Source organism: Neomonachus schauinslandi, chromosome 9 (assembly GCF_002201575.2).
Source record: "Neomonachus schauinslandi chromosome 9, ASM220157v2, whole genome shotgun sequence".
NCBI lineage: Eukaryota > Metazoa > Chordata > Mammalia > Carnivora > Phocidae > Neomonachus > Neomonachus schauinslandi.
Window position 1 is genome coordinate 125550150 of NC_058411.1, and position 26107 is coordinate 125576256.

At 35.0% G+C, this 26107-nt stretch overlaps 1 protein-coding gene across 1 annotated transcript in view; it reads right to left on the bottom strand.

The window, feature by feature from the left end:
• MEF2A (myocyte enhancer factor 2A) overlaps window positions 1–19157 on the bottom strand; it is a 95839-nt gene extending 76682 nt beyond the window's left edge. Inside the window, 1 exon segment of the mRNA XM_044918230.1 lies at window positions 18963–19157. Coding sequence (XP_044774165.1) covers window positions 18963–19016 — 54 coding nt within the window. The 5' untranslated portion in view covers window positions 19017–19157.
• Between the last annotated feature and the right edge of the window lie 6950 nt (window positions 19158–26107).

Sequence of the window (26107 nt, forward strand, 5' to 3'; positions counted from 1 at the left end):
TTTCTCAAGATTGCTTTGGCTATTTGGAGTCTTTTGTGGTTCCATACAAATGACAAGATTATTTGTTCTGGTCTGTGAAAAGTGTTGGTATTTTGAAAGGGATTGCATTAAATCTCTAGATTGCTTTTGGTAGTATGGACATTTGAACAATTTTTGTTCTTCCAATCCATGAACATGAAATATCTTTACATTTGTTTGGGTCATTTTTAATTTCTTTCATCAGTGTTTTATGGTTTTCAAAGTATAAGTCTTTCACTCCCTTGGTTGAGTTTATTCCTAGGTATTTTATTATTTTTGGTGTAATTTTAAGTGGGGCTGTATTCTTAATTTATCTTTCTGCTACTTCATTATTGTGTATACAAATACAACAGATTTCTGTATATTAATCTTGTACCCTATGACCTGACTGAATTTTTTTATCAGTTCTAGTAGTTTTTTAGTGGAGTCTTTAGGGTTTTCTACATATGATATACCATGTCATCTGCAAGTAGTGACAACTTTACTTCTTCCTTACCAATTTAGATACCTTTTTGAATAAAAGTAAGAATAGACATCTCTATCTTATTTCTGGTCTTAGAGGAAAAAATTTGTCAGTTTTTCACCATTGAGTGTGAGGTTAGGTATGAGTTTTTCACATACTGCTTTTATTATGTTGAGGTATGATCCCCCTAAACCTAGTTTGGTGAGAGTTTTTATCATGAATGGATGTTGTACTTTGTCAAATGCTTTTTCTGCATCTATTGAAATAATCATATGGTCTTTACCATTCTCTTGTTAATGTGATATGTCACATTAATTGATTTCTGAATAATGACCCATCCAAACCACTCTTGCATCCCTGGAATAAATCCCACTTGATCATGGTAAATGATTTTTTTTTTTTTTAAATGTATTGTTGGATTCGGTTTGCTAGTGTCCTGTTGAGGATTTTTGCATCTATGTTTATTCAGAGATATTAGCCCGTTATTTTTCTTTTTTAGTAGTGTCTTTATCTGGTTTTGGCAGATAACAAATCCAACAACAGAAGAATCCACATTACTGTCAAGCTCACATGGAATATTCACTAAGACCACATTCTGGGCCATAAAAACCTTAACAAAGTTATAAGAATAGAAATCACATAGTATAGGTTCCCAGATGACAATGAAATTAAATAAATCAGTAACAGAAAATTGGCTGGAAAATCCCCAAATACTTAAACAGCATACTTCTATTTTTGTGTGTTTTTTTAAATTTATTTTTAATTTAAATTCAATTAGCCAACATATAGTACATCATCAGTTTTTGATGTCGTGTTCAATGGTTCATTAGTTGTGTATAACACCCAGCAGCATACTTCTAAATAACACATAGGTCAAAGAAGAAATCTCAAGAGAAATTAAAAACTATTTTGAACTAAATGAAAATAAAAACACAACTCATGTTTTGAGATGCAGTGAAAGCAATGCTTAGAGGGAAATTAGTATTAGATGCATAAATTGTGAAAGAAGAAAGATCTAAAATCAATGCCCAACATACATGGCATTAAGGAATTGCAATTTTCTCAAATTGCAAATTTGACAATGAGATAACTACAATATGCCTTACTAAAATGGCCAAAATCAAAAACACCAACACTAAATTCTGGCAAATATGTGGAAAACCAAGAACATTCATTCACTGATGGTGTGACTACAAAATGGTACAGCCACTTTGGAAAACAGATTGTCAGTTTCTTACAAAACTAAACATACTCTTACCATATACCCAGCAATCCCACTCTGGTATTTACCCAAATGAGTTGAAAACTTTTGCCCACGTGAAAACCTGCACACGGATGTTTATAGCAACTATATTCATAAATGCCAAAAGGTGGAAGCAACCAAGATTTCCTTCAGTAGGTGAATGGAAAAACAAACTATGGTATATCCAGACAATGGAATATTATTCAACTTTAAGAAGAAATAAGCTATCAAGCCGTGAAATGACATGCGGGAACCTTAAATGTATTATTACTAATGGAAGAAGATAATTTGAAAAGGCTACATACCGTACGATTTAAACTATATGAAATTCTGGAAAAGGCAAAACTATGGTCAATAAAGAGATGAGTGGTTTTCAGGGGTTAGCAGGAGGGGGGATTTTTAGGGCAATGAAACTATTCTGCATGGTATTATAATGGTGAATACATGTCATTATACATTCGTCAAAATCCTACAGACTGTACAACACTGAGGGTGAACCCTAAAATAAACCATGGACCTTGGGCCATGATGACCTGTCAATGTAGCTTTAACAGTTTAAAAAAACTGTACCACTCTGATGTGGGATACGGGTAGTGGGGGAACTGTGCATCTGTGGGAGCACAGGGTATATGCAAACTTTCTACTTGATTTTGCTGTGAATCTAAAACTGCTGTAAAAATAAAGTCTATTTTTAAAAATGGGTAAAAAAAAAAAAGGCCATAAGTGTACCTTTAAATAGTCTTTAGAACTGTGAAACAATGTTAATTGTGGCATTTTCTCTCCTCACCAACAGCTATGATATGCTTTTCCTTCCATGAACTTTGTCTCATCACTGATCTAGACTTAAATCAATCATTACACTAGTTATTGAAAAAGCTGAGGATCTCTAATATGATTAAAAGTAATTGTTTCCACTACAAAGTTTTTTTCCACAGGCATAAAATTAAGTGACTATACTACTACATCACAGAGATAACCTATACATGTAAAAGAGAAGCAATAATGAAAATGTATTTCACTGTACAAATTAAAGATGTTCCTTATTTTTCAATAAATTTCATTTCCTACGTAGTATGATAAAATTAAAATGTAGCATAATTTAATAGTTTTCACTAAATTTAGGCAAGATGTCTGTTTTCTTCCTTTTGGTAACATCAGATGCATTTAACATCTAGGTGTCTTAGTACTTAATTACTTTATTCTAATTTTACAGAGATCTTAAATTCTTAAAGCCTTATATTTCCTTTATATTTCTCAGTACACAAAGTACAAAGTGCCACATATTATAGGACCACACAAATATCCTGTTATGCTAGTGAACTGACTGAAAATATGGTTGAGAGAGTTTCTTTTATTTAAACTTTCATTTGACTAGAAAATTTAATTACCCAAAGCAATCCAGCCTGCTTATGATACTTATTTATAAGAAAGTTGGCCACACATCCAAAATACTTTTTATGAAGTATTTTTGAACACTGCCCTATGTTTGATATTTTAATTCTCAATATGAAACACAAATTACAAGTTACATTTAAAAAAAAAATCTCAACATCTGTTGAAATATTTGTTTTTACAAATAGATTTTGGAAGCAAACAAAAAGGAAATGGAATTCGGGTGGGGGGGGGACAACAAAAGAAAGAATGAAAAGATACTGATTACAGTTTAAGGTAAAACCATAAAAAAAAAGGTAAAACCATTCTGCCCAAGATATTACACTGTAACAAAATAACAAGATACAAAGGAAGAAAATAAGCCTTTGGAGTCTCTACATTTTGCCTCTACTTTAGAGGTTGCAATTAGAAATTTTTGGTTGTCATACAGAGATTTTCCTTTTAGACATCAGTTTTCTAAGATATCTAAAAGTGGGTATCAGTCAGTCTCCTCACTGGTATACTGTTAATTAGTAATGTTGCAATAGAGCTACATTTCAGCTCATAAATTTCATGTGAAGCAGATAACATAACCTAAAATTAGGCTAGAGAATACTGACTACATTAATTACAATTCAATATGCAGTTTATTATTTCAACACAATTACTATTTTTAAGTTGAAGATCTAAATTATATTAAAGTGACATATAGCTTTGTTATTTTAGGTTCAAGAGAAATCACATTTATTTTCAATTCAAAATGGAAGAATGAAACCATGTTTACTCCTCTTGAAAGTCACTAAAAACGTGAATGAATGAATGAATGAATGACCATGGGTTTTCTTCTCAGAAAAATAAGGCCTCTAAAACATAAATTTTCATTTGTCCAACTGGAGAAATTAAAATACAAATGAGATTCTTCACAAAAGTGGCAATGTCACAGCCCTGTGAAGATCTAGACAAAGATCCTTTACTTATTTTTTTTTTAAAGATTTTATTTATTTATTTGAGACAGAGAGAATGAGAGAGTCAGAGAGCACATGAGAGTGGGGAGGGTCAGAGGGAGAAGCAGGCTCCCCGCGGAGCAGGGAGCCCGATGCGGGACTCGATCCCGGGACTCCAGGATCATGACCTGAGCCGAAGGCAGTCGCTTAACCAAGTGAGCCACGCAGGCGCCCGACGAAGATCCTTTAATTAGTGCTGTAAGATTCAAAAGTGTGGGAAGGCCATGAAAAAAGTGGTGGAGAAAAACCCATAGAGACCCAGTTCTAAATGCAAAATGTTAAGGGATGTAAAACCAAAAAAAAAAAGGAATTTTGAAGAAAAGCCTCTTGGGGCACTTAGGTGGCTCAGTCAGTTAAGCATCTGACTTCAGCTCAGGTCATGATCTCAGGGTCCTGGGACTGTCTGTCAGGCTCCATGCTCAGTGGAGAGTCTCCTTGTCCCTCTGCCCCTCCCTCTGGCTCTTGCTCTCTCTCTCAAATAAATAAAGTCTTTAGAGAAAAAAAAAAAATAAAACCTCTTTTGTTAACTGTACCTAATACCACTGCCAAAGATATAAAATAATGACCTAAAAAGTGAGCTATTATCACTCAGAAAAGAACCAGCGAAAAAGGAAATTGTAACAGAGATTAAAGCCACAATAAGGAAATTCAAAGAATCAAAACAAAAATAAAAAATTAATATGAATAAAGACATTGGGTATGGTCAACAGAAGTATACTAAAAAAGCACAGAACAATTGGAAAAGAAAAAATATTTGTTTAAAAATAAAACAATGTCAGAGAATTTCTGCCTGTGCTCTTTTCTGGGATTTTTATGGTTTCAGGTCTCACATTTAGGTCCTTAATCCATTTTGAGTTTATTTTTGCATATGGTCTAAGAAAGTGGTCCAGTTTCATTCTTTTGCATGTAGCCTTTTCTGACCTGGTCATAGCAATATCCTTCTAGATATCCCTTCTGAGGCAAGAGAAATAAAAGGAAAACTAAACTCTTGTGACTACATTGAAATAAAAAGCTTCTGCACAGCAAAGGAAACAACTGACAAAACTAAAAAACAACCTAGGGAATGGGAGAAGATACTTGCAAATGACATACCCAATCGAGGGTTAATATCCAAAATATATAAAGAACCTACACAACTCAACACCCCCCAAAAAATTACCCAATTAAAAAACAGGCAGAAGATACTGAACAGACATTTCCCCAAAGAACACTTTCAGACGGCCAGCAGACACATGAAAACACTCATCATCACGGAAATGCAAATCAAAACCACAGTAAGATAATCACCTCACACCTATCAGAATGGCTAAAATAAAAAACTCAAGAAACAACAAGCATTGGCGAAGATGTGGGGAAAAAAAGAACCCTTGTGCACTCTTGGTGGGAATCAAACTGGTGCAGCCACTGTGGAAGACAATAAGGAAGGTCCTCAAAAAACTAAAAATAGAACTACCCTATGATCCAGTAATCACAGTACTGGGTATTTATCCAAAGAATACAAAAACACTAATTCAAAGGGATATATGCACCCCTATGTTTACCCCTGCAGCATTATTTACAAAATACGGAAGCAGTCCAAGTGTCTATAGATTGAAGAATAGATAAAGATGTGGTATATATAAACAATAGAATATTATTCAGCCATAAAAAAGAAATCTTGTCATTTGCAACAACATGGAAGGATCTAGAGAGTATACTGCTAAACTATAAGCCAGTCAGGCAAAGACAAATACTATATGATTTCATTCATATATGGAATTTAAGAAACAAAACAAATGAATACAGAAAAAAAGAGAGACAAACCAAAAAACAGATTCTCAACTTAGAGAACAAACAGATAGTTACTAGAGGGGAGGTGGGGTAGGGGGATGGGTGAAATACGTGAAGGGGATTAAGAGTACACTCATTTTGATGAGCACTGAGTAATATATGGGACTTTGAATCACTGTATTGTACACCTGAAACTAACATAACCTGTTAACTGCACTGGAATTAAAAAAAAAAAGTATAGCTATACCAAATGAAAAAAATTAAAAAGATAAAATATTAAAAAGCCACATACTTTACACACACACACACACACACACAAATGTTAAGTAATCAAATGCACGGCATATTCTGGTTAAGTTACTGAATGTCAAGTTGCTTGTTACGAGAAAAGAAAAATATACTCAGTATGATGCTGGCAAAACTGAAAGCCAGAATGCCTTGAAATAATCTCTGCAATGTTCTAGGGAAAAGGAATGGGGTCCTAGAATGTCATACCTAGCCACATCATACTTCAAGTGCAAAGCAATGAACATTTTTAAACATAAAAATACTAAGGGAATATAGCACCCACAAGCCTTTCTTGGAAGAAAAACAAAACAAAATAAAATTTGCTGAAAAAAATCTAGTCATCTAAGTAAAATATAAATTGAGAAAGACTGAGATTTTTTTCAGTTTTGTTCAATACTGCATACTCAGCTTCTAAAATGCCACATGGAACTTGAGTGGTGCTAAAAAATTCTCTAAATTAATCCATAAACCAGGAAACAGATTAAAACAACAAAAGGATGCAAAAGCCACAGTAAAGAACCACTGATAATCAATGAATCCTTTCAATTCAGATCTATGATTAAATAACTGAAAATCAGGATTACAGAATAGAATACAACTACTAATTTTAACAGTATTAAAAAATAGCAAATTGAGATTTCTGACAAGATGTTGACACAGCATCTACCTCCCTTAGAATTAAACCAGTGGTGGGGCGCCTGGGTGGCTCAGTTGGTTGAGCATCTGACTCTTGGGTTTTGGCTCAGGTCCTGATCTCATGGGTTGGGGGATCGAGCCCTGCATTGGGCTCCTCACTCAGAGGGGAGTCGGCTTGAAAGATTCTCTCCCTCTGCCCCTCCCCCAACTCATGCTTCTCCAACTAAAGAAATCTTAACACACACACACACACACACACACACACACACACAAACCCTCCAAGGTTGGTAGATTTCCATCTAGATAAAGTATCTTCTTCCAATGCTCTTTTCCTTGGGGGACTCTGTGTAAAGCTGTAATCTGATGAGTTCTTTAAGGATAGAAGGAGTGATATGACTATGACATTTTTGATGCCTGAGGCCCTCAAACAAATTGAAATCAGTAAGATGGTATAAAATAGTGCAAATATACAAACAATAACGAAGAATAAAATCCAAGTAAACTGGCAAATCAAGATATTATCAGACTAGATAAAAAAAGAAATCCAGCCACATACTATTTACAAAACATATACTTAAAGCATAAGGACATAGTAAGGTTGAAAGTAAATGTAGAGAACTAGACCTATTGAGAAAATACTAGCTGTAAGAAAAGTATAGCTATGTAAATGTAAGATGAAGTAGATTTAAAATAAGCATGTTTCACTGAGAATAGAGAAGATCAATATATATTGAAAAATTCACCAAGAAGGTAAAATAATTCTAAATATTCCTAATGGAATGTAGTCCCCAAATATATAAAACAGCATGTATTAAACTAATAACATGTAGAAAGCAATTGACAAAGCTGCTTCTAGGTAAGATGAAGTAACTGGAAGACCAAACAACCCACTGAGATCAACTAGAACAACAGGATAAAATACAACAGAAGACACTGGAAAGCTCCTGAAGGAAGAAGGACTTAAGGTGCCAAGACTCTAGAGGGGTGAGAATCTGACAGATCTGAAATGGTGTTCTGTAGCTGTTCTTCCCCTGCAGCCCTTTAGAGATTCTGGGTACAGGGAGATTAAGAATCTAGCCTTTGTTTGGACAGTGGGTTGCTGCTTTGATAAAGAGCTTTTGTCCTGGGAGTTGAAAACAGAAAACTGAAACTCCAGGGGTCAATAAACTAGTGAGAAGGGAGGAACAGAAACTGAGGTGGTCACTCTGAGCTGAATGAGGTAGGAGGTTAAAAAGAAAAGAAAATTCCTATATGAGTTCTAGCAGTTTTGGGGTGGAGTCTTTTGGGTTTTCCACATAAAGTATCATATCATCTGCAAAGAGTGAGAGTTTGACTTCTTCTTTGCCCATCTGGATGCCTTTTATTTCTTTTTGTTGTCTGATTGCTGTGGCTAGGACTTCTAATACTATGTTGAATAGCAGTGGTGATAGTGGACATCCCTGCCGTGTTCCTGACCTTAAGGGGAAAGCTCTCAGTTTTTCCCCATTGAGAATGATATTCGCTGTGGGTTTTTCATAGATGGCTTTTATGATATTGAGGTATGTACCCTCTAACCCTATACTCTGAAGAGTTTTGATCAAGAAAGGATGCTGTACTTTGTCAAATGCTTTTTCTGCATCTACTGAGAGGATCATATGGTTCTTGTTCTTTCTTTCATTAATGTATTGTATCACATTGATTGATTTGTGGATGTTGAACCAACCTTGCAGCCCAGGGACAAATCCCACTTGGTCATGGTGACTAATCCTTTTAATGTACTGTTGGATCCTATTGGCTAGTATTTTGGTGAGAATTTTTGCATCCATGTTCATTAAAGAGGGCACGTACTGCATGGAGCACTGGGTGTTATATGCAAACAATAAATCATGGAACACTACATCAAAAACTAATGATGTAATGTATGGTGATTAACATAACATAATAAAAAAAAAAAGAAATGACCATGTAATTGAAAACAAAGAGAAAAAAGGGATCAGATAACGAAATCTACAGGTAATCCAATATAGGAGTTAGCAGACAAAAACTCTATCATTAATATTTTCCAAAACACAGTGGAAAGAATACATGAAAAGATGGGTAATTTCACCAGAGAACTGAAATCTATAAAAAGAAAAATTAAAAAGAAATTCTATAGTTGAAAATATACTACCAGAAATTAATAATAGTAAGTTACTAGGTGTTTTAACAGCTAATTTTTAAAAACCAAGAAAAGGATTACTAGAACACAGAAAACATTACTAGAAAACAGGTCACTTACTATAAAACATTCAAATAGAGAAAAAAGAATAAAAATTGCATAAGAAATATATGAGACATACTCAAAAGCACTAAGTTACATGTAATTGGAATCCCAGAGGAGGAAAGCATGAATATAAGTAATATTTGAAAACATAATCAAAAAATTAACTACAAATGAAAAAGTAAAAATCTTAAAAGTAACCAGGGCGGGGGACACACACATTATCTTCAAAAAAAGGAAAAGAAATACTGAAAGCTGGTCTCTCCAAAGAAATGATAAAAGTGATAGATGTTGGAAGACAATGGTTTCAAAGTATTAAGAGACTATTAACTGTCAACCTAGAATTCTATAACCAATAAAAATAGTTTTCAGGGTCCCTGGATGGCTCAGTTGGTTAAGCATCTGCCTTCCAGCTCAGGTCATGATCCCAGGACTGAGCCCCATCTCAGGCTTCCTGCTCAGCGAGAAGTCTTCTCCCTCTCCCTCTGTCCCTACCCCTTCCATGCTCGCTTGCTCAAATAAATCTCTTTTCTTTTTTTTAAGGTTTTATTCACCTATTTGAGAGAGTGAGTGAGCACAAGCAGAGGGGAAAGGCAGAGGGAGAGGGAGAAGCAGGCTCCCTGCTGAGCAGGTAGCCCAATGCGGGACTCGATCGCAGGATCCCATAATCATGACCTGAGCCGAAGGCGGACATTTAACTGACAGAGTCACACAGGCGCCCCAAGAAATCAAATAAATAAATAGAATCTTAGAAAGAAAGGGAGAGAGAGAGAGAGAGAGAGAGAGAGGGAGGGAGGGAGGGAGGGAGGAAGGAAGGAAACAGCTTTCAGGGGTGCCTGGGTGGCTCAGTCAATCATCTGACTTCAGCTCAGGTCATGATCTCAGGGTCCTGGGATGGCACCCAAGTCAGGCTCCGCGCTCAGCAGGGAGTCTGCTTCTCGCCCTCTCCCTATACCCCTCCCCCCCACTCATGCATGCTTGCTCTCTCAAAAAAAAAAATTAAATTAAAAAAAAAAAAAAAGCCTCTACAATGAAGATGATACAGCCTCATAAAAAACAAAATTGGGCAAAGGATTTGAACAGACATTTCTCCAAAGAAGAATACAAATGTCTAATAAATACATGAAAATGTATTCAGCATAGTCATCAGAGACCTGCAAATCAAAACCATGAGATACCAGTTCACACCCACTGGGATGACTATAATCAAAAAGGCAAACAATAACAAGTGTTGGCAAAGGTGTGGGAAAACTGGAACCCTCATATACTACTGATGGAAAGCAAAATGATATAGACAATTTTGAGAGTCTGGCAGTTCCTCAAAATGTTAAAATTTCCGAGTTACCACATGATCCAGGAATTCCACACCTAGGTATATCCAAGAAAAATGAATATACATGTTTACACAAAAATGTGTACATGAATGCACATAGCATTATTCATAATAGCCAGCAAGTGGAAACAACCAAATGTTCATCAACTGATGAATAAACAAAATGTAGTATATTCATACAATGGAATATTATTCAGTTACAATAAAGAATGAAGTACTAGCACACTCTACAACAGGGATGAACCATAAAAACACTATGTTAAGCAAAAAAAGACAGTCACAAAAGATCACACAGTATATGATTCGACTTATATGAAATATCCAGAATAAGCAAATTTACAGAAACAGAGAATAGGTTAGTGGTTTCCTACAGCTAGGTGTATACGGGGGGAGGGGAATGGAGAGTGACTGCTAATGAGTATGGGGTTTCTTTTAGGGGTGATAAAAATGTTCTGAAACGGGGCGCCTGGTTGGCTCAGTTGGTTAAGCATCTGGCTTCTTGATTTCTGCTCAGGTCATGATTTCACAGGTCCTGGGATTGAGACTTGCACTCAACATGCAGTCTGCTTCAGATTCTTTCTCCCTCTCCCTCCTTCTCTGCTCCTCCCTTCTCATGCTCTCTCATTCTCTTTCTCTCAAATAAATAAAATCTTAAAAAAAATGTTCTGGAAGAAAATAGTGGTGATGATTGCACAACTCTGTGAATATACAAAAAACAAAAAACAAAAAACAACCCCACTGAGCTGTACATTTTCATTTCAAATGGGTGAATTTTAGGATATATGAATTTTAATCTCAATAAAGCAGTTTTTAAAACTGGGATAAAATAAAGACACATTCAGATAAAAATAATAGAAGACTTGCACTAAAAGAAATAACAAAGGGAGTTCTTTAGGAAGAAAGAAACTAATCCCATATAGAAACATAAAGGTAGAAAGAGCAGTGAAAAGGATCAGTGTGTATTTATGTGTGTGTGTGTGTGTGTGTATGAATATTGACTGTATAAAACTTTGAGTTTTAGTTTATCACATTAAAATGCATAGTAACAAAAATGCAGTAAGCAGGAAACATAAATAGAGCCAAGTATGCTGTATGGTTCTAAAATCAGGGAAGAGGTAAAAGAAGTAATGTGTGTTATACCAGTTATTTTGTAATAAGTCAAGAATATATGCTATAATTTCCAGGGCAAAACATTAAAAGAAAGGCAAAACAATATGCAATGAAGAAATTACTAGAAGAGAAAAAGATAATTTTAAAAATGTAAATCAAAAAGATGACCAATGAGGAAGAAAAAGGAACCTAATATATATATACATATCTGCATTTACATTTAAGATATCTTGTTTAAGATACTCTTTTTTTAAAAGATTTATTTATGTGCTTGAGAGAGAGAAAGAGCGGGGGAGGGGGGGGCAGAGGGAGAGAGAATCCTTTAGCAGACTCCCTGCTAAGCGAGAAGCCAGACATGGGGCTCAATCCCAGGAATCCCAGGACCCTGAGATCATGACCTGAACCAAAACCAAGAGTCAGTCGCTTAAGCGACTGAGCCACCCTGGCGCCCCAAGATACTCTTCTTAAAAAGACTATGATTATATGATGGGATAAAGAGTTAAAGTCTTAGAAGAGATTTGCCCAAAATATAAGGATAATGAAAGGCTGAAGAGGATACAAGATATAACAAGAAAATACTAAGCAAAAGAAAGCTAATATAAAGTATACTAAGCTAGAACAAACAGCTTGAAGGCAAACAGTAGTAGTTTAATAAAAAAAGGACATTTCCTAATGCTAAAGGTGTCAATCCACCAAGAAGATATCACGAGCTTAAATCTATATTCAACTCACAGCTCATATGCTGTATGCATATTACTCAATGCATAAAGTAAAACCTGAAACTAAAAGAGAAATAGACATGTCCACAATCTTAGCCAAAGACTGTAACACAGCCCAAGAATATCTATCAGTAGTTGACAGAACAAGCAGCCAAATAATCAGAAAGGTACAGTCCTTCTGTAGGCCTGAAAAACACAATTAAGATATCTAATCTAATTTTCTCTTCCCTGCTCCTCACATATGCATACCACAGTAACCAAAAATAACAACATACTCTTTCAAGTGCAAATAAAACACTTACCAAAACTGACCAAAAAAGCCTGGGTCCTAAAGCAAGCCTTAACACATTTCAAACAACCTCAATCATTTGGAACACATTCTCTGAACATACTGGAATCAAGCTAAAAATCAGTAACAAAAAGATAGCTTAAAAATCTCAAATTTCTGGGGCGCCTGGGTGCCTCAGTTGGTTAAGTGACTGCCTTCGGCTCAGGTCATGATCCTGGAGTCCTGGGATCCAGTCCCGCATTGGGCTCCCTGCTCAGCAGGGAGTCTGCTTCTCCCTCCGACCCTCCTCCCTCTCGGGCTGTCTCTGATTCTTCCTCTCTCAAATAAATAAATAAAATCTTAAAAAAAACCAACTCTAATTTCTTAGAGATTTTGCAACACGTTTCCAAATAATTCATGTATTAAGAAAGAAATCCCAGTATAAATTTGAAAATATTTTCGGCAGAATAATAATGAAGATGAAAAATCATTATTACAATTTGTGAGACAGTTCAAATCAGTGCTTTCAGGGGAAAACATAATTCTCTAGGATTTGTAAGGAAAAAGAGAAAGGCTGAAAAGTCAATGACGAATGTAAAAAAAACCACTGTCCAAGAGGAGAAGAAAAGACAGAAATAATGTATGATAAAACAACTGTATGATAAAAATACTTTAGCAAGCTAAAAAGTTCATTCTTAGAAAGGGTTAATAAAACTGACATACTCTCAGCAAGACTGCTGAAGAAAAAAAGACACAAAGTAACAATATAAGGAATGGAAGAGAGAATATAAAAGAGAGCATGAGGAATATGAAGAAAATAAAAGCATATGGATGCTGAACTTCAATAATATTAACAATTTAAATAAAATAGACAATTCCTTGAAAAACCCAATTTACCCAATTGACAGAAAAGGTAGAAAAATATGAATCACTCTTTCTCTATTATAGAAATTAAATATTTACTTTTAAAAACTCTCACACAATAAACTCCAAGTACAGATTTACTAGTAAATTTTCCAAGTATTTAAAGAAGAAATATACCACTATTACACAAACTTCTCCAGAGAACAACACTTCCCAACTCATTTCATAAGGCCAGCATAACTTGTCATAACCTAACAATGATATTACAAGAAAAAAAAAATTACAGACTACTCTCACATACACATACTTGCAAAAATCAAAAATGGAATATGAGCAAATCAAATCAAATGATATATATAAAAAGGTTAACAAATCACAAATAAGGTGTATTTCAAGAATGGTGCTTTAACATTTCAAAATCAACCAACATAGGATACTACATTAAAGAAAAAAGGGGAGAAAAATACCATAGAATCATCTACATAAACTCAGAAAAAGCATTTGATAAAATTCAATACTGAGTCGGGATAAGAAATAATGGCATTAGAAATAGCAAAAAACTTTTCTATTCTGATAAAGAGGATCTTTTTAAAAAAATTCTCGGTAGGGGCGCCTGGGTGGCTCAGTTGGTTAAGCGACTGCCTTCGGCTCAGGTCATGATCCTGGAGTCCCTGGATTGAGTCCCGCATCGGGCTCCCTGCTCAGCAAGGAACCTGCTTCTCCCTCTGACCCTCCCCCCTCTCATGTGCTCTCTCTCGTTCTCTCTGTCTCAAATAAATAAATACTCTTAAAAAAAAAAAAAAAAATCTCGGTAGGGGCGCCTGGGTGGCTCAGTCATTAAGCGTCTGCCTTCGGCTCGGGTCATGATCGCGGGTCATGATCCCAGGTCCTGAAATCGAGCCCCATTCCAGCTCCCTGCTCAGCGGGAAGCCTGCTTCTCCCTATCCCACTCCCTCTGCTTGTGTTCCCTCTCTCACTATGTCTCTCTCTGTCAAATAAACAAATAAAATTAAAAAAAAAAAAAAACTCCCAGTAAATATAATTAATGATCAAATATCAAATGTTTTTTCCTAAAGTTGAGAATGAGACAAAGGATGACCTCTACCTCCACTTATATTCAACATTACACTGGAGGTCCTAGCTAATACAATGAAACAAGATAATATAATAAAAGTTAAAGGATTTCAAAAAGAAAAGTCACTGTTCACAGACAACATGACAGTTTACATAGAAAATCCAAAATAATGCACATATAAACTATTAGAAATAAGTGAATTTTGAAAGTGAATTTTGCAAGATTGCTAGACACAAAGTCAACATTAAAAAAGTAAACTATACTTTTATATACTTAGCAACAACCATACAGAAAATAAAATCTGGGAAAAAAACATAATAACACTAAAAAAAATTCAATACCGAAAAATAAAATAAGAAATGTGTAAGATCTGTACATTGAAAACCATCAAACATTATGGAAAGAATTAATGAAAACCAAGTGTAAGATAACCATATTTATTAATTACAAGACTTAATATTGTAAAGATTTCAGTTCTCCCTAAATCAATCCATATATCTAATGGGAAAACAAAAACAAAAACAAAAAAAACCCCTAAATTCCAGTAAGTTTTTTTTTGTTTTCTTGGTGAATATTGACACAGGAAAGAAAAACGGCAAGAACAACTACTCAGTCATGCAGAATATCATGGTAGAGAATCTCTACTACCTAATATTAAACTATAGTAAATAAAATAGTGCAGAACCGAGCAAAGATAGAAAATACACAACTGGAACAAAACAGAGTTCAGAAACAGCCCCATATGTGTATGATTACTTGATTCACAGCAAAGGCAACCCTTGTCAAGCAATGGAGGAAAGATGGTTCTTAAAACAAATTGTACTGGGTGAACTGAATATTTATCAGGAAAACAAATCTTGACCCCAAAACCTCAAACCATACACAAAAATAAATTCCAAACGGGTAACAGATCTAAAACATGAAAGGTAAAAAACAGAAGAAAGCATAAAAATAATCTTCATGGATTTATGAAAGGAAAATAACTCTTAAACACAACACAAAGAGCATGAGCCAAAAAGGAAAAAAAAAAAGGTAAACTGGACAACATTAAAAAAAAAAAAAAAGGTTGAAAAAGTGAAAAGGCAAGCCATGATATGAGAGAAGTTATTTGTAATGTACATAATGAACAAAACACTCACAATTTATTATATAAAGACTATATACTAATAATTAAAAGAAAAAGGCAGTCAGGCAGCCCACTAGGAAAAAATAAACTGAAAAAGAAGTAAACAGGTAAGTCATAAAAGAAGGTATCTAAATGGCCAATAAAAATATGAAAAGGTAATCAACTTCATCAAACATCACAGAAACTTAAAATTAAAATGTTACTTTTGCTCACCCACCAGAACAGCTAAAATGAAAGGGATAAAAACTAGCATCAGTGAGTATTTAGAGCAGCTGGAACTTTCACGCACTGTTAGCAGAGTGTAAATTATAAATTAGTACAACCACTTTAGAAAACTCTATCGCTATTAAAACTGATCACAGATACACTCTTTGACTTAGCAACTGTACACTTCAGTATATACCCAAGTGTTCATATGTACCAAACACACATACAAGAGTATTCAAAACAGCACTCTTTATAATAGTCTCAAAGTAGAAAACAATCCAAAAGTCTGTGTACAATAGAAATAATAAGTATATGCATTGTGTTCTATCCACACAGTTATACATCAATGAACATGTACAAAATCCATCTACATATATACCCACATGCAACAGTAACATTAATTTCACAAACATAATGTTGCCCAAAGGAACACATGCTGTTCACATAAATTCAACAACAGGGGTAATTAATCTATGTGTTAGAAGTTCAGTTAATGACCTTCCTTCCCTGGGGCAGGGAGATAATACCTGGGAGATAGGACAGAGAGTTTCCCGGGTGGTGCACTGGGATATGCTGGCTACATGGCCATGTACTTTTTGCAATAACTCACTTGGCCACACTTAGGATTTGTGCACTTTTCTTTATGTTATACTTTAATACAAAATTTCCTTTTTAAATAGAAATGCATGACGCCAAACACAAACACAAGGTTTCACCAGAAACTCCTAAATGGAAGTCAAGTGAAAGCTTCCAAGTAGAAGTGAAATGAGGTGAAGCAACTCTTAAGTGCATGATAGTGTCACCCCCAAGATTTTTCATTCACTGTACTAATGACTTGAAGTGTGATTTTATTTTAGTAGTTCAAAAAATCCAATCATTAAAAACTCTATTTGCTATTACCTCCTTCAGTATTGCTCCCTAAACTACCCCAACCAGAGGTTTATAGTTCCTTCCATAAACTCTCCCATCACCTAAGATTACCCTCTATCTGCCATATAGTTAAATCTCTTCTGTAGGCTATATTATTTTTAATGAGTTTCCAGTGCTTAACACAGTCTCTCTCTGATACAGTAAATATTCAAATTTGGATGAATAAATGACATAAATTCTCTTCTGCACAGAAACCTTTTTTTCCCATTTTAATGCAAGAATAATGAAATTTTAACTAAGAATCCACAAATCCAAAATGACAAATTAAGTCTGTGCCTAATCAAACCTGAAAAATAAATTGCCCAACTACCTCTTCTGTATCTTTTCTGCATTCTTTGCCAAAATCATCTGAGAAGAAATTTAGACACCCTTGCCCCATCTGGCAGCTTGGTAAGAAGATGACTTAGGTAAATTCAACTTATTAACAGGCTAATTCCACTTGCTGAGTTATAGTGGTAGGCTCCATCTTTTAATAAGATCATTTCCTTAACTTAAAAAGTTCCAGGGCGCCTGGGTGGCTCAGTTGGTTAAGCGACTGCCTTCGGCTCAGGTCACGATCCTGGAGTCCCGGGATCGAGTCCCGCATCGGGCTCCCTGCTCAGCAGGGGGTCTGCTTCTCCCTCTGCCCTCTTCCCTCTCGTGCTCTCTGTCTCTCATTCTCTCTCTCAAATAAATAAATAAAATCTTAAAAAAAAAAAAAAAAAAAAAAAAAGTTCCATTACACAGTCACTTACATATTCCTAGCTCCTTTTTCTCTCTAAACATGTGGGGCCTTTTCCACTGGTAGATCCAGTGTATCTATGCTGAATTTAAACATGACTCTCTATGGGATAATTAGAGTTCAGGGAATGTTATGTGCTTTCCCAGTTCTCTGCTTTTATGTTATTCCCTTAATAAGCCCTATTTTACATTTATATCACATGTGTTCATGAAGCAGGTCCCCCATGCCTCCTCTACCTGTCACAGTCCTCAGATTTATAAAGGGACATTTACTTGCAACCTTGCTTAGAATCATTCCTTTGGAATGATGGAATGGTTATTTTATCACTCTCTCCTATTTTATCAACCTTCATAAAGAATCACACTGTGTGAGCCTTACACTTTAGCTAAAGAATTTTCATGAGATGAAACAAGAGCTCTCTTCATTTAGGTCCACTGACAACTCTAATCACTTCCACTAACTTCTCTACCAGCTACTCAGCTGAGTTTTATCTCCGATTATATCCACATTACCAGGTGAATTACTACTCAGACTCTGGAGAATATATCTTTAGTACTCTCCTGTTCCTGGTAAGCTTCCAGAAACCAGCTTTTCTGGAAATTTCTCCTGAGAGGCAAACTTTCCAGAGACAGCATCTCCCCTTCCTGCATATGCTGTGACTACTAGTTTATTTACAATATTCTATGAAACTATTTTTCCTTCTTTCCTTTAAACCAAGGGCTTGGCAAACTTTCCCTTAAAGGGCCAGAGAGTAAAGATTTTAGGCTTATGGGCCATACAGTGTCTAGGCATATGGGCCATACAAAGTAAAGATTTTAGGCTTATGGGCCTACTCAATTATGCTGTTATAATGTGAAATCAGCCACAGACAATATGTAAACAAATGCACACGGCAGTGTTCTAACAATGATTTATTTATAAAAACAGCCAGCCTGCCCATGGACCAAAGTTTGCCAATCCCTGCTCTAAACTCTTACAACTTCTGGTCTTCATATATCAGTATTATAATTATCTTGAATTTGTAAGGGTTTACAGCATTGGTGCTGAAAATTAAATTCAATATATTTTATCAATTAAAACTGAGATCAACATATAAATGTTCTAGGAATATTTGCGATAATATGAGTTATAAAAAAAATTCTCATTATTTGTTGGTTAACCAAAAAATTTAAGTGACTAAAACACATTTACTGATAACTGTAGTTAACTTAGGTATTACCTAATTATGAAAATAGAGCTGATAATTTACAGTAATAATTAATATATTAAACACTAATGAACAAATGAACAGAAGACTAAGTATACTATGATAAATCTACACAATGGACAGTAGTGGTGGGACTAGAGATCTTTTCTTCTTTTCCCCTATGTTTTCTATAATTAACATCTATGATTTCTGTAATAAAAAAAGTTTCTTTAAAGCACACGATGACAAGCTAAAAGTGTTAAAATTGTTTATTTAGTTTGAGAATAAAAATATTTAGACTTGAAATTAAAGAAAAATTCATTCTATCCTATGCTCCTCTTTAAAAAAATATATTTACATCAAAAATAAATAAGTTAAAATTTTCATTTACCTGTCGGTTCCTTTCATCCATTATGCGTGTGATTTGAATTTTCTTCCGCCCCATTTTCAGTCACCTTTCCTTCCTTATATTCCAAATATTTAATTCAAAATTAATTTTCTTCAATACCCTAATGCATCGTACACAGCTTCTATTATTTCAGCTTCTAGTCCAAGGGCTACAGCTGAAATTTTCTATAAGATCTAAAAGAAAACAAAAATTAGAAAATTTAAGTTCTATAAGTTTGCAAATCATGAAAATGTTATACAAATTTCAAACCTGCTTCTATGCTGCTCATAGGCAGCCTTATTAGCTGAAATTCCTGGTTATATAAAATTGGTAGTTAAGTTGAAGCTTTGTTAACTTTACCCCTAAAATATCTCTTGAATCTTTTTGTGCCTCTAGTTCTGGCTGAAAGAATGCAATTATAACCTTTGAGTTTTTCTCAATGCATATAATAATAGCAACAACAAGAGCCAATGCTTATTGGGATTTTTGTATGTGCCAAACACTTTTCTACGTACCTGATATATCTTAACTCATTCAATCCAAACTGCAATCATTTTGGGTATAATTATCATCTCCATTTTATAAATAAGGACACTGAGGCAGAGAGATCCTAACTCTGTCCAAGGTAACACACACAGTAAAGGGCAGAGCTTGGAATATGAACTCAGGGACTCTGGTTCCAGAATTTCTCCTCTTTAATGTTATAGAATATCCTTGAAAGCTTCTGATGCCCTTCATGTCAAAGGATGAACTAATAATCTAGGTAGCCCCAATCTGCCTTTACAAACTATTCTTGCAAACTGCCCTAGCCACCACCAAAATTACTGTCAATCCACAAAGGCACCATATGATTTCATAATAACGTCCACTTAAATGAAATACTGTTCCTTTTAGCCATTTAATAAAATCCTCCTTATCAATCAAGATTCAGTTCCCCCTGATAGAGTAAACCATAGCACCTTACACTTTGTGGCTATGTGTATAATAAATTCTAAGTCCATTTTCCTCTGAGACTGTGAGTCCTTCAAGAACAGGATATTTTTATTCCATTTATCTCTGTAATTCAATGACTGGCAATGATATAATTTGTCATGTTCTGAATAACAGTTGTGTGAAAGACCCAGTGTTTTTAAAAGCTACATAATAAAGTATTTACAAGGGAATGGAAGACAAATACTAAAACACTCACAATAATAAATTCTCAGGGGAATTTTACTCAAGTATTTTTAATATTGTGCATATACAGCCATAAAACTTTAAAAGTACTGTGCAGAGGCGCCTGGGTGGCTCAGTCATTAAGCGTCTGCCTTCGGCTCGGGTCATGATCCCACGTCCTGGGATCGAGCCCTGCATCGGGCTCCCTGCTCAGTGGGAAGCCTGCTTCTCCCGCTCCCACTCCCCCTCCTTGTGTTCCCTCTCTCACTGTCTCTCTCTCTCGCCAAATAAATAAAATCTTTAAAAAAGTAAAAATAAAAAAATAAAAAATAAAAGTACTGTGCAAATCCATGTTTGATTAAATCTGACTTTTGCTCAAAAGCAGTGAGTTTTTAAATTCTTATCACTACCATCATTACTATAAGCATGGCATTTCTTACATATCTTCCCTTGTATTCTTTTATTTCTTCATTCATACAAACATTAACTGAACATCTATTAACAACTGATAACCTATTAATTGATCACCTACTTGCAAAAAATATACTTCCAAACACTGAACTAAGCACACAGGGTAAAGTGTTAAAAAAAAAAAAGGGCATGATTTCTAATCTCACAGAGTTCATAGTTTAGTAGGGGAAAACAGACTTTAATCAAACTATCATATAAATGAGTCTGTACAAATTAAAATTAGGAAGTTCATGTATCTGACCTAAATTCATAAGTTAGGGAAGGCTTCCTTAGGAATGTGCCTCATACCCAAACCTGAGTATGAGGGTGTACATGCTAGGCAGAGAGAACAGCATGTGCATGGAAGCAGGAAACATTAGAAAAACTGAAGGACGGCTAGTCAACTGGTGGGAACCAATCAAACAAACAGCTGTGCTGTAGAATGTTTTTGTTTTCTCACGAGACTGCAATATAAACCAATAGAAGTCAGCTTATTCAAATCATGTTCCCTAATAGATCACATTGCAATCAATTCACATTATAAAACTTGCACTGTAGTAGGCAAGATAAATAGTCATACCTTTCAACACTAATGCCTATAAGGTATATGTACTATATTCTCTTTTATAATCTGAAAAATTCTGAATGTTAGATCATATCTGAGCATTTTGCTTTTGATCAACCTTCTCTTTCTCTTTTTTTTAAGATTTATTTATTTATTTTAGAGAGAGGGTGAGAGAGCACAAGCGAGCACAAGCGGGGGTAGGGACAGAGGGAGAGAATCTTCAAGCAGACTCCAAATTGAGCACGGAGCCTGACAGGGCGCACAATCCCACAACAAATGAGATCACAACCTGAGCCAAAAACAAGAGTCAAATGCTTAACTGACTGAGTCACCCAGGAGCCCCAAACCAACCTTCTTCTAATAATGACAAAACAACAAGAAAAGTAATCTGTTCAAAACCACTGGAGAACTTTCAACACAGAACTGAAGGGCTGAGATCTGGAGGAAAGAAGTGAGACCACACTTCAGACTAACTTTCCCCCTAGTTATTAGTAGATTCTGAAAATATTGGCTGAGCCCCACGTCAGGTTCCCTGCTCAGCGGGGAGTCTACTTCTCCCTCTTCCTCTCCATCTGCCCCTCTACCTACTTGTGCTTTCTCTCTCACTCTCTGTCTCTCAAATAAATAAGATTTTAAAATATATATATTAAAAAAAAACAAACCTAAAAAGCATTGGCTGAAAGGCTGAGAAGCTAAACAGAGCTTTCAAGAGATCTATGGGTGGGACACAAAAATTGATTCAGGGCCTGCCAAAGAATAGCCCCAGTAAACACACCAGGAATCTGGAGGGAATCCAAAGGACTATACCCTAAGTATAAAGGTAAACTAGAAATAGACCAGGCCAACAAGGAGGAAAGTGTAGCTTCAGATCATCTCAATCCCTGATTAGGTTAAGGTAATCTGGGCTACCTAGTGTCATTAGCCTAGCTGCATGCCAGTAAAAACTTCTGAAAAGATTTTAGCAAAAGTTAAATCTTACCAGCAAAAGATAACATCATCTAGAAATTCAAATGATCTTATCATTTTTTATACAAAATGCCTAAAAATAAAAAATAACCAGTCAAGACCTGACTGAAAACTAAGATTTTAAAATGGCAATACAATCAGACCCATAGTAGGTCCAGGTAATGGTGTTATCAGAAAAGAACTTTAAAATAAGTTAATGTGCTTAAAGAATTAATAAACAAAGACTTAGCAGACAATGTTAAAAGTATGGAAAACAAAGAATTGAAAAATACAATTTTGAAAACAGAAAATAAAAAATTGACAATGAGTTTAAGAGGTTAGATTACAGCTAAAGAATCAATGATCCAGAAGATAGGAAAGAGGAAAATACACTGACACCCAAAAAGACACAAATTGGGAAATACAGAAGAGTGTGAAAATATTATGACACATGGATCCAAAATACATGTAACTGGAGTCCCCAAAAGGAAAGATAAATATTTAAAGACATATAGTTAAAAACTTTTTAAAAACTTACCGGGGGAGGTGAAAAGAGAAAAAAAAACCACATCAAGCCACAGACCCAAGATCTACAAACTCCCAAGCAAAACAAATACAAAGAAAACCACAACCTAAAGCATATCAAAGTAAAGAGGGTGGATGGAGGGAAAGAGAGAGAGAGAGACAAAGAGACAGAGACAGCCACAGAGAGATCTTAAAAGTAGCCAAAAAAAGAAAGATTAACTTTAAAAATAGTAAGATTTATAGGTGACTTTTTCACATAAATAATGGAAGTCAGAAGACAATGAAATGACATCCTCAAAGTGCCAAGAATGGGAGAAATGCCAAACTAGAATTCTGTATCTGGCAAATAATACTCTTCAGGGGGAAAAAAAAAAAGGGCAAAATACAGACATTTGTAGTCAAATAGAAACATAGAATTTAACAACAAAAACACTGAGGGAATTTTCCAAGTAGAAAGAAAAAAGGATCCCAGACACAGCTTGGATATTGCACCAAAAAGTAAGCAAGCAAATAAATAAATAAGAATAAGGAACAGGGTAAATATGTAACTCGAAGTGAATACTGACTAATATAATAACAATACGTTGCAGAGTTTAAAATATTACAATGCACAACAACAGTACAATACAGTAGTAAATGAAGTTAAAGTGTTCTAAAACCCTTTCATTTAATGGGAAATAGAAAAGGTACATTTTTACTTTTGGACTTCAATTCAAAGATGCATGTAAGAACAGTAAAAGTGCATAGAGCTAACAAGCTAATGGAGGGGGAAAAAATGAATTAATAACCCAAACTGTATTTAAAAAAACCAATTCGATGATTACAGAAGTACATCTTAAGTGTGAGTATATAGAAAGAATGAAAGTAAAAGCATGGAGAACAATATACTGTGCAGAACACAAATCAAAACAAAGTTGTGTAGCTACACTTTATTACAGTATATTTTAATGCATGAAATAAATACATGAATAGAGATACAGCAGGACACTTCATTACAGTTAAAAATTCAATTCACCAGAAGGAACTAACAATTCTAAATCTGAATATACCTAATAACACTTAAAGTCAGGAATCTGTTCCTTAAAATCAGATATTCTGTACAAAATCCTTACTAGGACCTTATTTTCCATTATTTTAAATAGGAAAAATTATGTTACATATAAACTCATAATCCCCAATCATTTCTCTTTCAAAACTGAACTGAAATACAGAAAATGTCCACTTATAATAGGAAACTATCATGGTTAGGATGTAAAATACTACATGACTTCATACGCAATAGCGTTCTCACTGGCTTTGTTTCCTTCTCCACAATTTAACACTTTCTGTGTTAAAAAGCACTTTTTGTGCTTTCTACAAATCTAAGCAAAATTAAGGGCCAAATACAAAAGGCAATTAGAAACTTATTCAAGACAAACACATATGGCAGATAACAGCTCAAAGCCTTACTATATGGTAACCTCCTTCTTACTGCCAGAAGCAACAGAGACACACATTCCCTCTGTTGACAGCACATGCTTCAAAAATGTCTACATGTGACTCTAATGTTCTACAATTGGTTTGAAATTTAATTTGTGACTTTTCCCACACATCAGTTTAAAATATTGTACTGAATTCTGCAGATGTAAAAACATACTTTTTCCCCAAACATTTATTTATTAATTTGAGAGAGAGAGCAGGGTGGGGAGAAGGCAGAGGCAGAGAGAATCTCAAGCAGACCCTGCTGAGCACAGAGCCCAATGTGAGGCTCAATCTCACAACCCTGAGATCATGACCTGAGCAGAAAGCAAGAGTTGGACACTTAACCGACTGAGCCACCCAGGCACCCCAAAAACATACTTTTTCCAAATAAACTTCAGCCAATACCAAAAGAACTAAGTGAAGACCACAATTCTAGCAAGTTGATTTTAACACTGTTTTCTCAGTAAGTAATGGAACAAGCACACCAAAACAAGGAACAGACCAGAAGAAACAAAAAGATTTGAACTTTACAATTAACAGTCTGACATATAAAACACTACACCTAACGAGCAGAAAATACATTCTTCGTAAGTGCATAAAAATGTTTGCCAAAAGTGACCACATGCTGGATATAAAATAAACTGCTAACAAATTTTGAAGGACAGACATGTTTCTCTGACCTCCAATGAATTAAGCTATGAATAACAGTATAATTAGACAATGCTTATATTTTGAAATTAAGCAATAAACTTCTAATTAACGCATGGGTCAAAGAAGAAACCACAGTCAAAATCAGAAAAGACTTTGAATGGAATGCTATTAAAATTACATCATATCAACAGTTATGGGATGCAGCTAACACCATGCTTAAGGGGGAAATTTATAGCTTTAAAATACGTATATGGAGGAAAAGCCAAAAACCAATGTTCTAAGCAACCATCTGAAAGGGTTTTAAAAAGAACAAATTAAACCCAAGACAGTACAAATGAAGAAATAAAAGAGCATAAAGTAATGAAATAGAAAACATACAACAGAGATCAACAAAACTAAAAGTTAGTTTTTTGGAGGGAATAATAAAACTGGCAAGTCCCTGGAAAAAGTAACAGAGGGGGAAAAAAGAAATCAAAAACACAATCTGGCCCCAAAAGTCTTAGATTTAAAAATATGAACTTGTTTTTTATAACATGTCCTGTATTTATCACATGAAGATTAATACAAATAACCAAAAAAATCTGAAAGTAAATTATATCAAACTAAACTGGCAGGTATAACTCTTTAACCACTACCTCCATATTTCCAGCTCAAACACTCTAATAACATAATTATAACACTCTTTAGATCCCATTCGGTCCTACAATTTAATTACACCTACCACTTTTTCACTGTCCCTCACCCAGTTTATGTCTCTCTTTATCCAATTAAATTTTCATATGCCCTCACTCCCTTGGCTCTTGCTCTCCCTCCTCCCTCTACTCATTTCCTGGGAAACCCACTCTTGACTACCTGCTTGCTCCCATGTAGCTGAATATGGCTGAGAATAAACAACCATGCTCACCAGGCTAATTAATCTGTCTTTAAGTTTAGCAATTTTCCATTTCCCAGTTACCTGCTTGATTATTTTATGCCATATTCTCTCTCCTCACATCTCCAACACTCATCACTCATCCTCACTTTCAGCTGATGACTTTGCTCCTTAACTTCCTGCCATCACACCTATCAGCCCATCAGCATCTGTCCCATTACACACGCCTTCTTTCCTATTTAGGTCTCAGCTACAGCAATTCCTCCTTTCTTTCCTTCAAAGTCAAAATTTTCTTCTATACTGAAGCACTCCCACTGGCAAAAAATTAAATAAAATAAAAGACGTTATTATTTCAGTTACCTAAAACAAAACACAGAAAACAAAAAATGTCTTGATCCAGAAATTTAAAATATACCAATAGAAAAATCCATCTTTGCAGATTCTGAGAAATTTCAATTTCATAAAGATGTCCATTCTCCCCAAATTAATCTCAAGATTCAATGCAATCCTAATCAAAATGCCAGC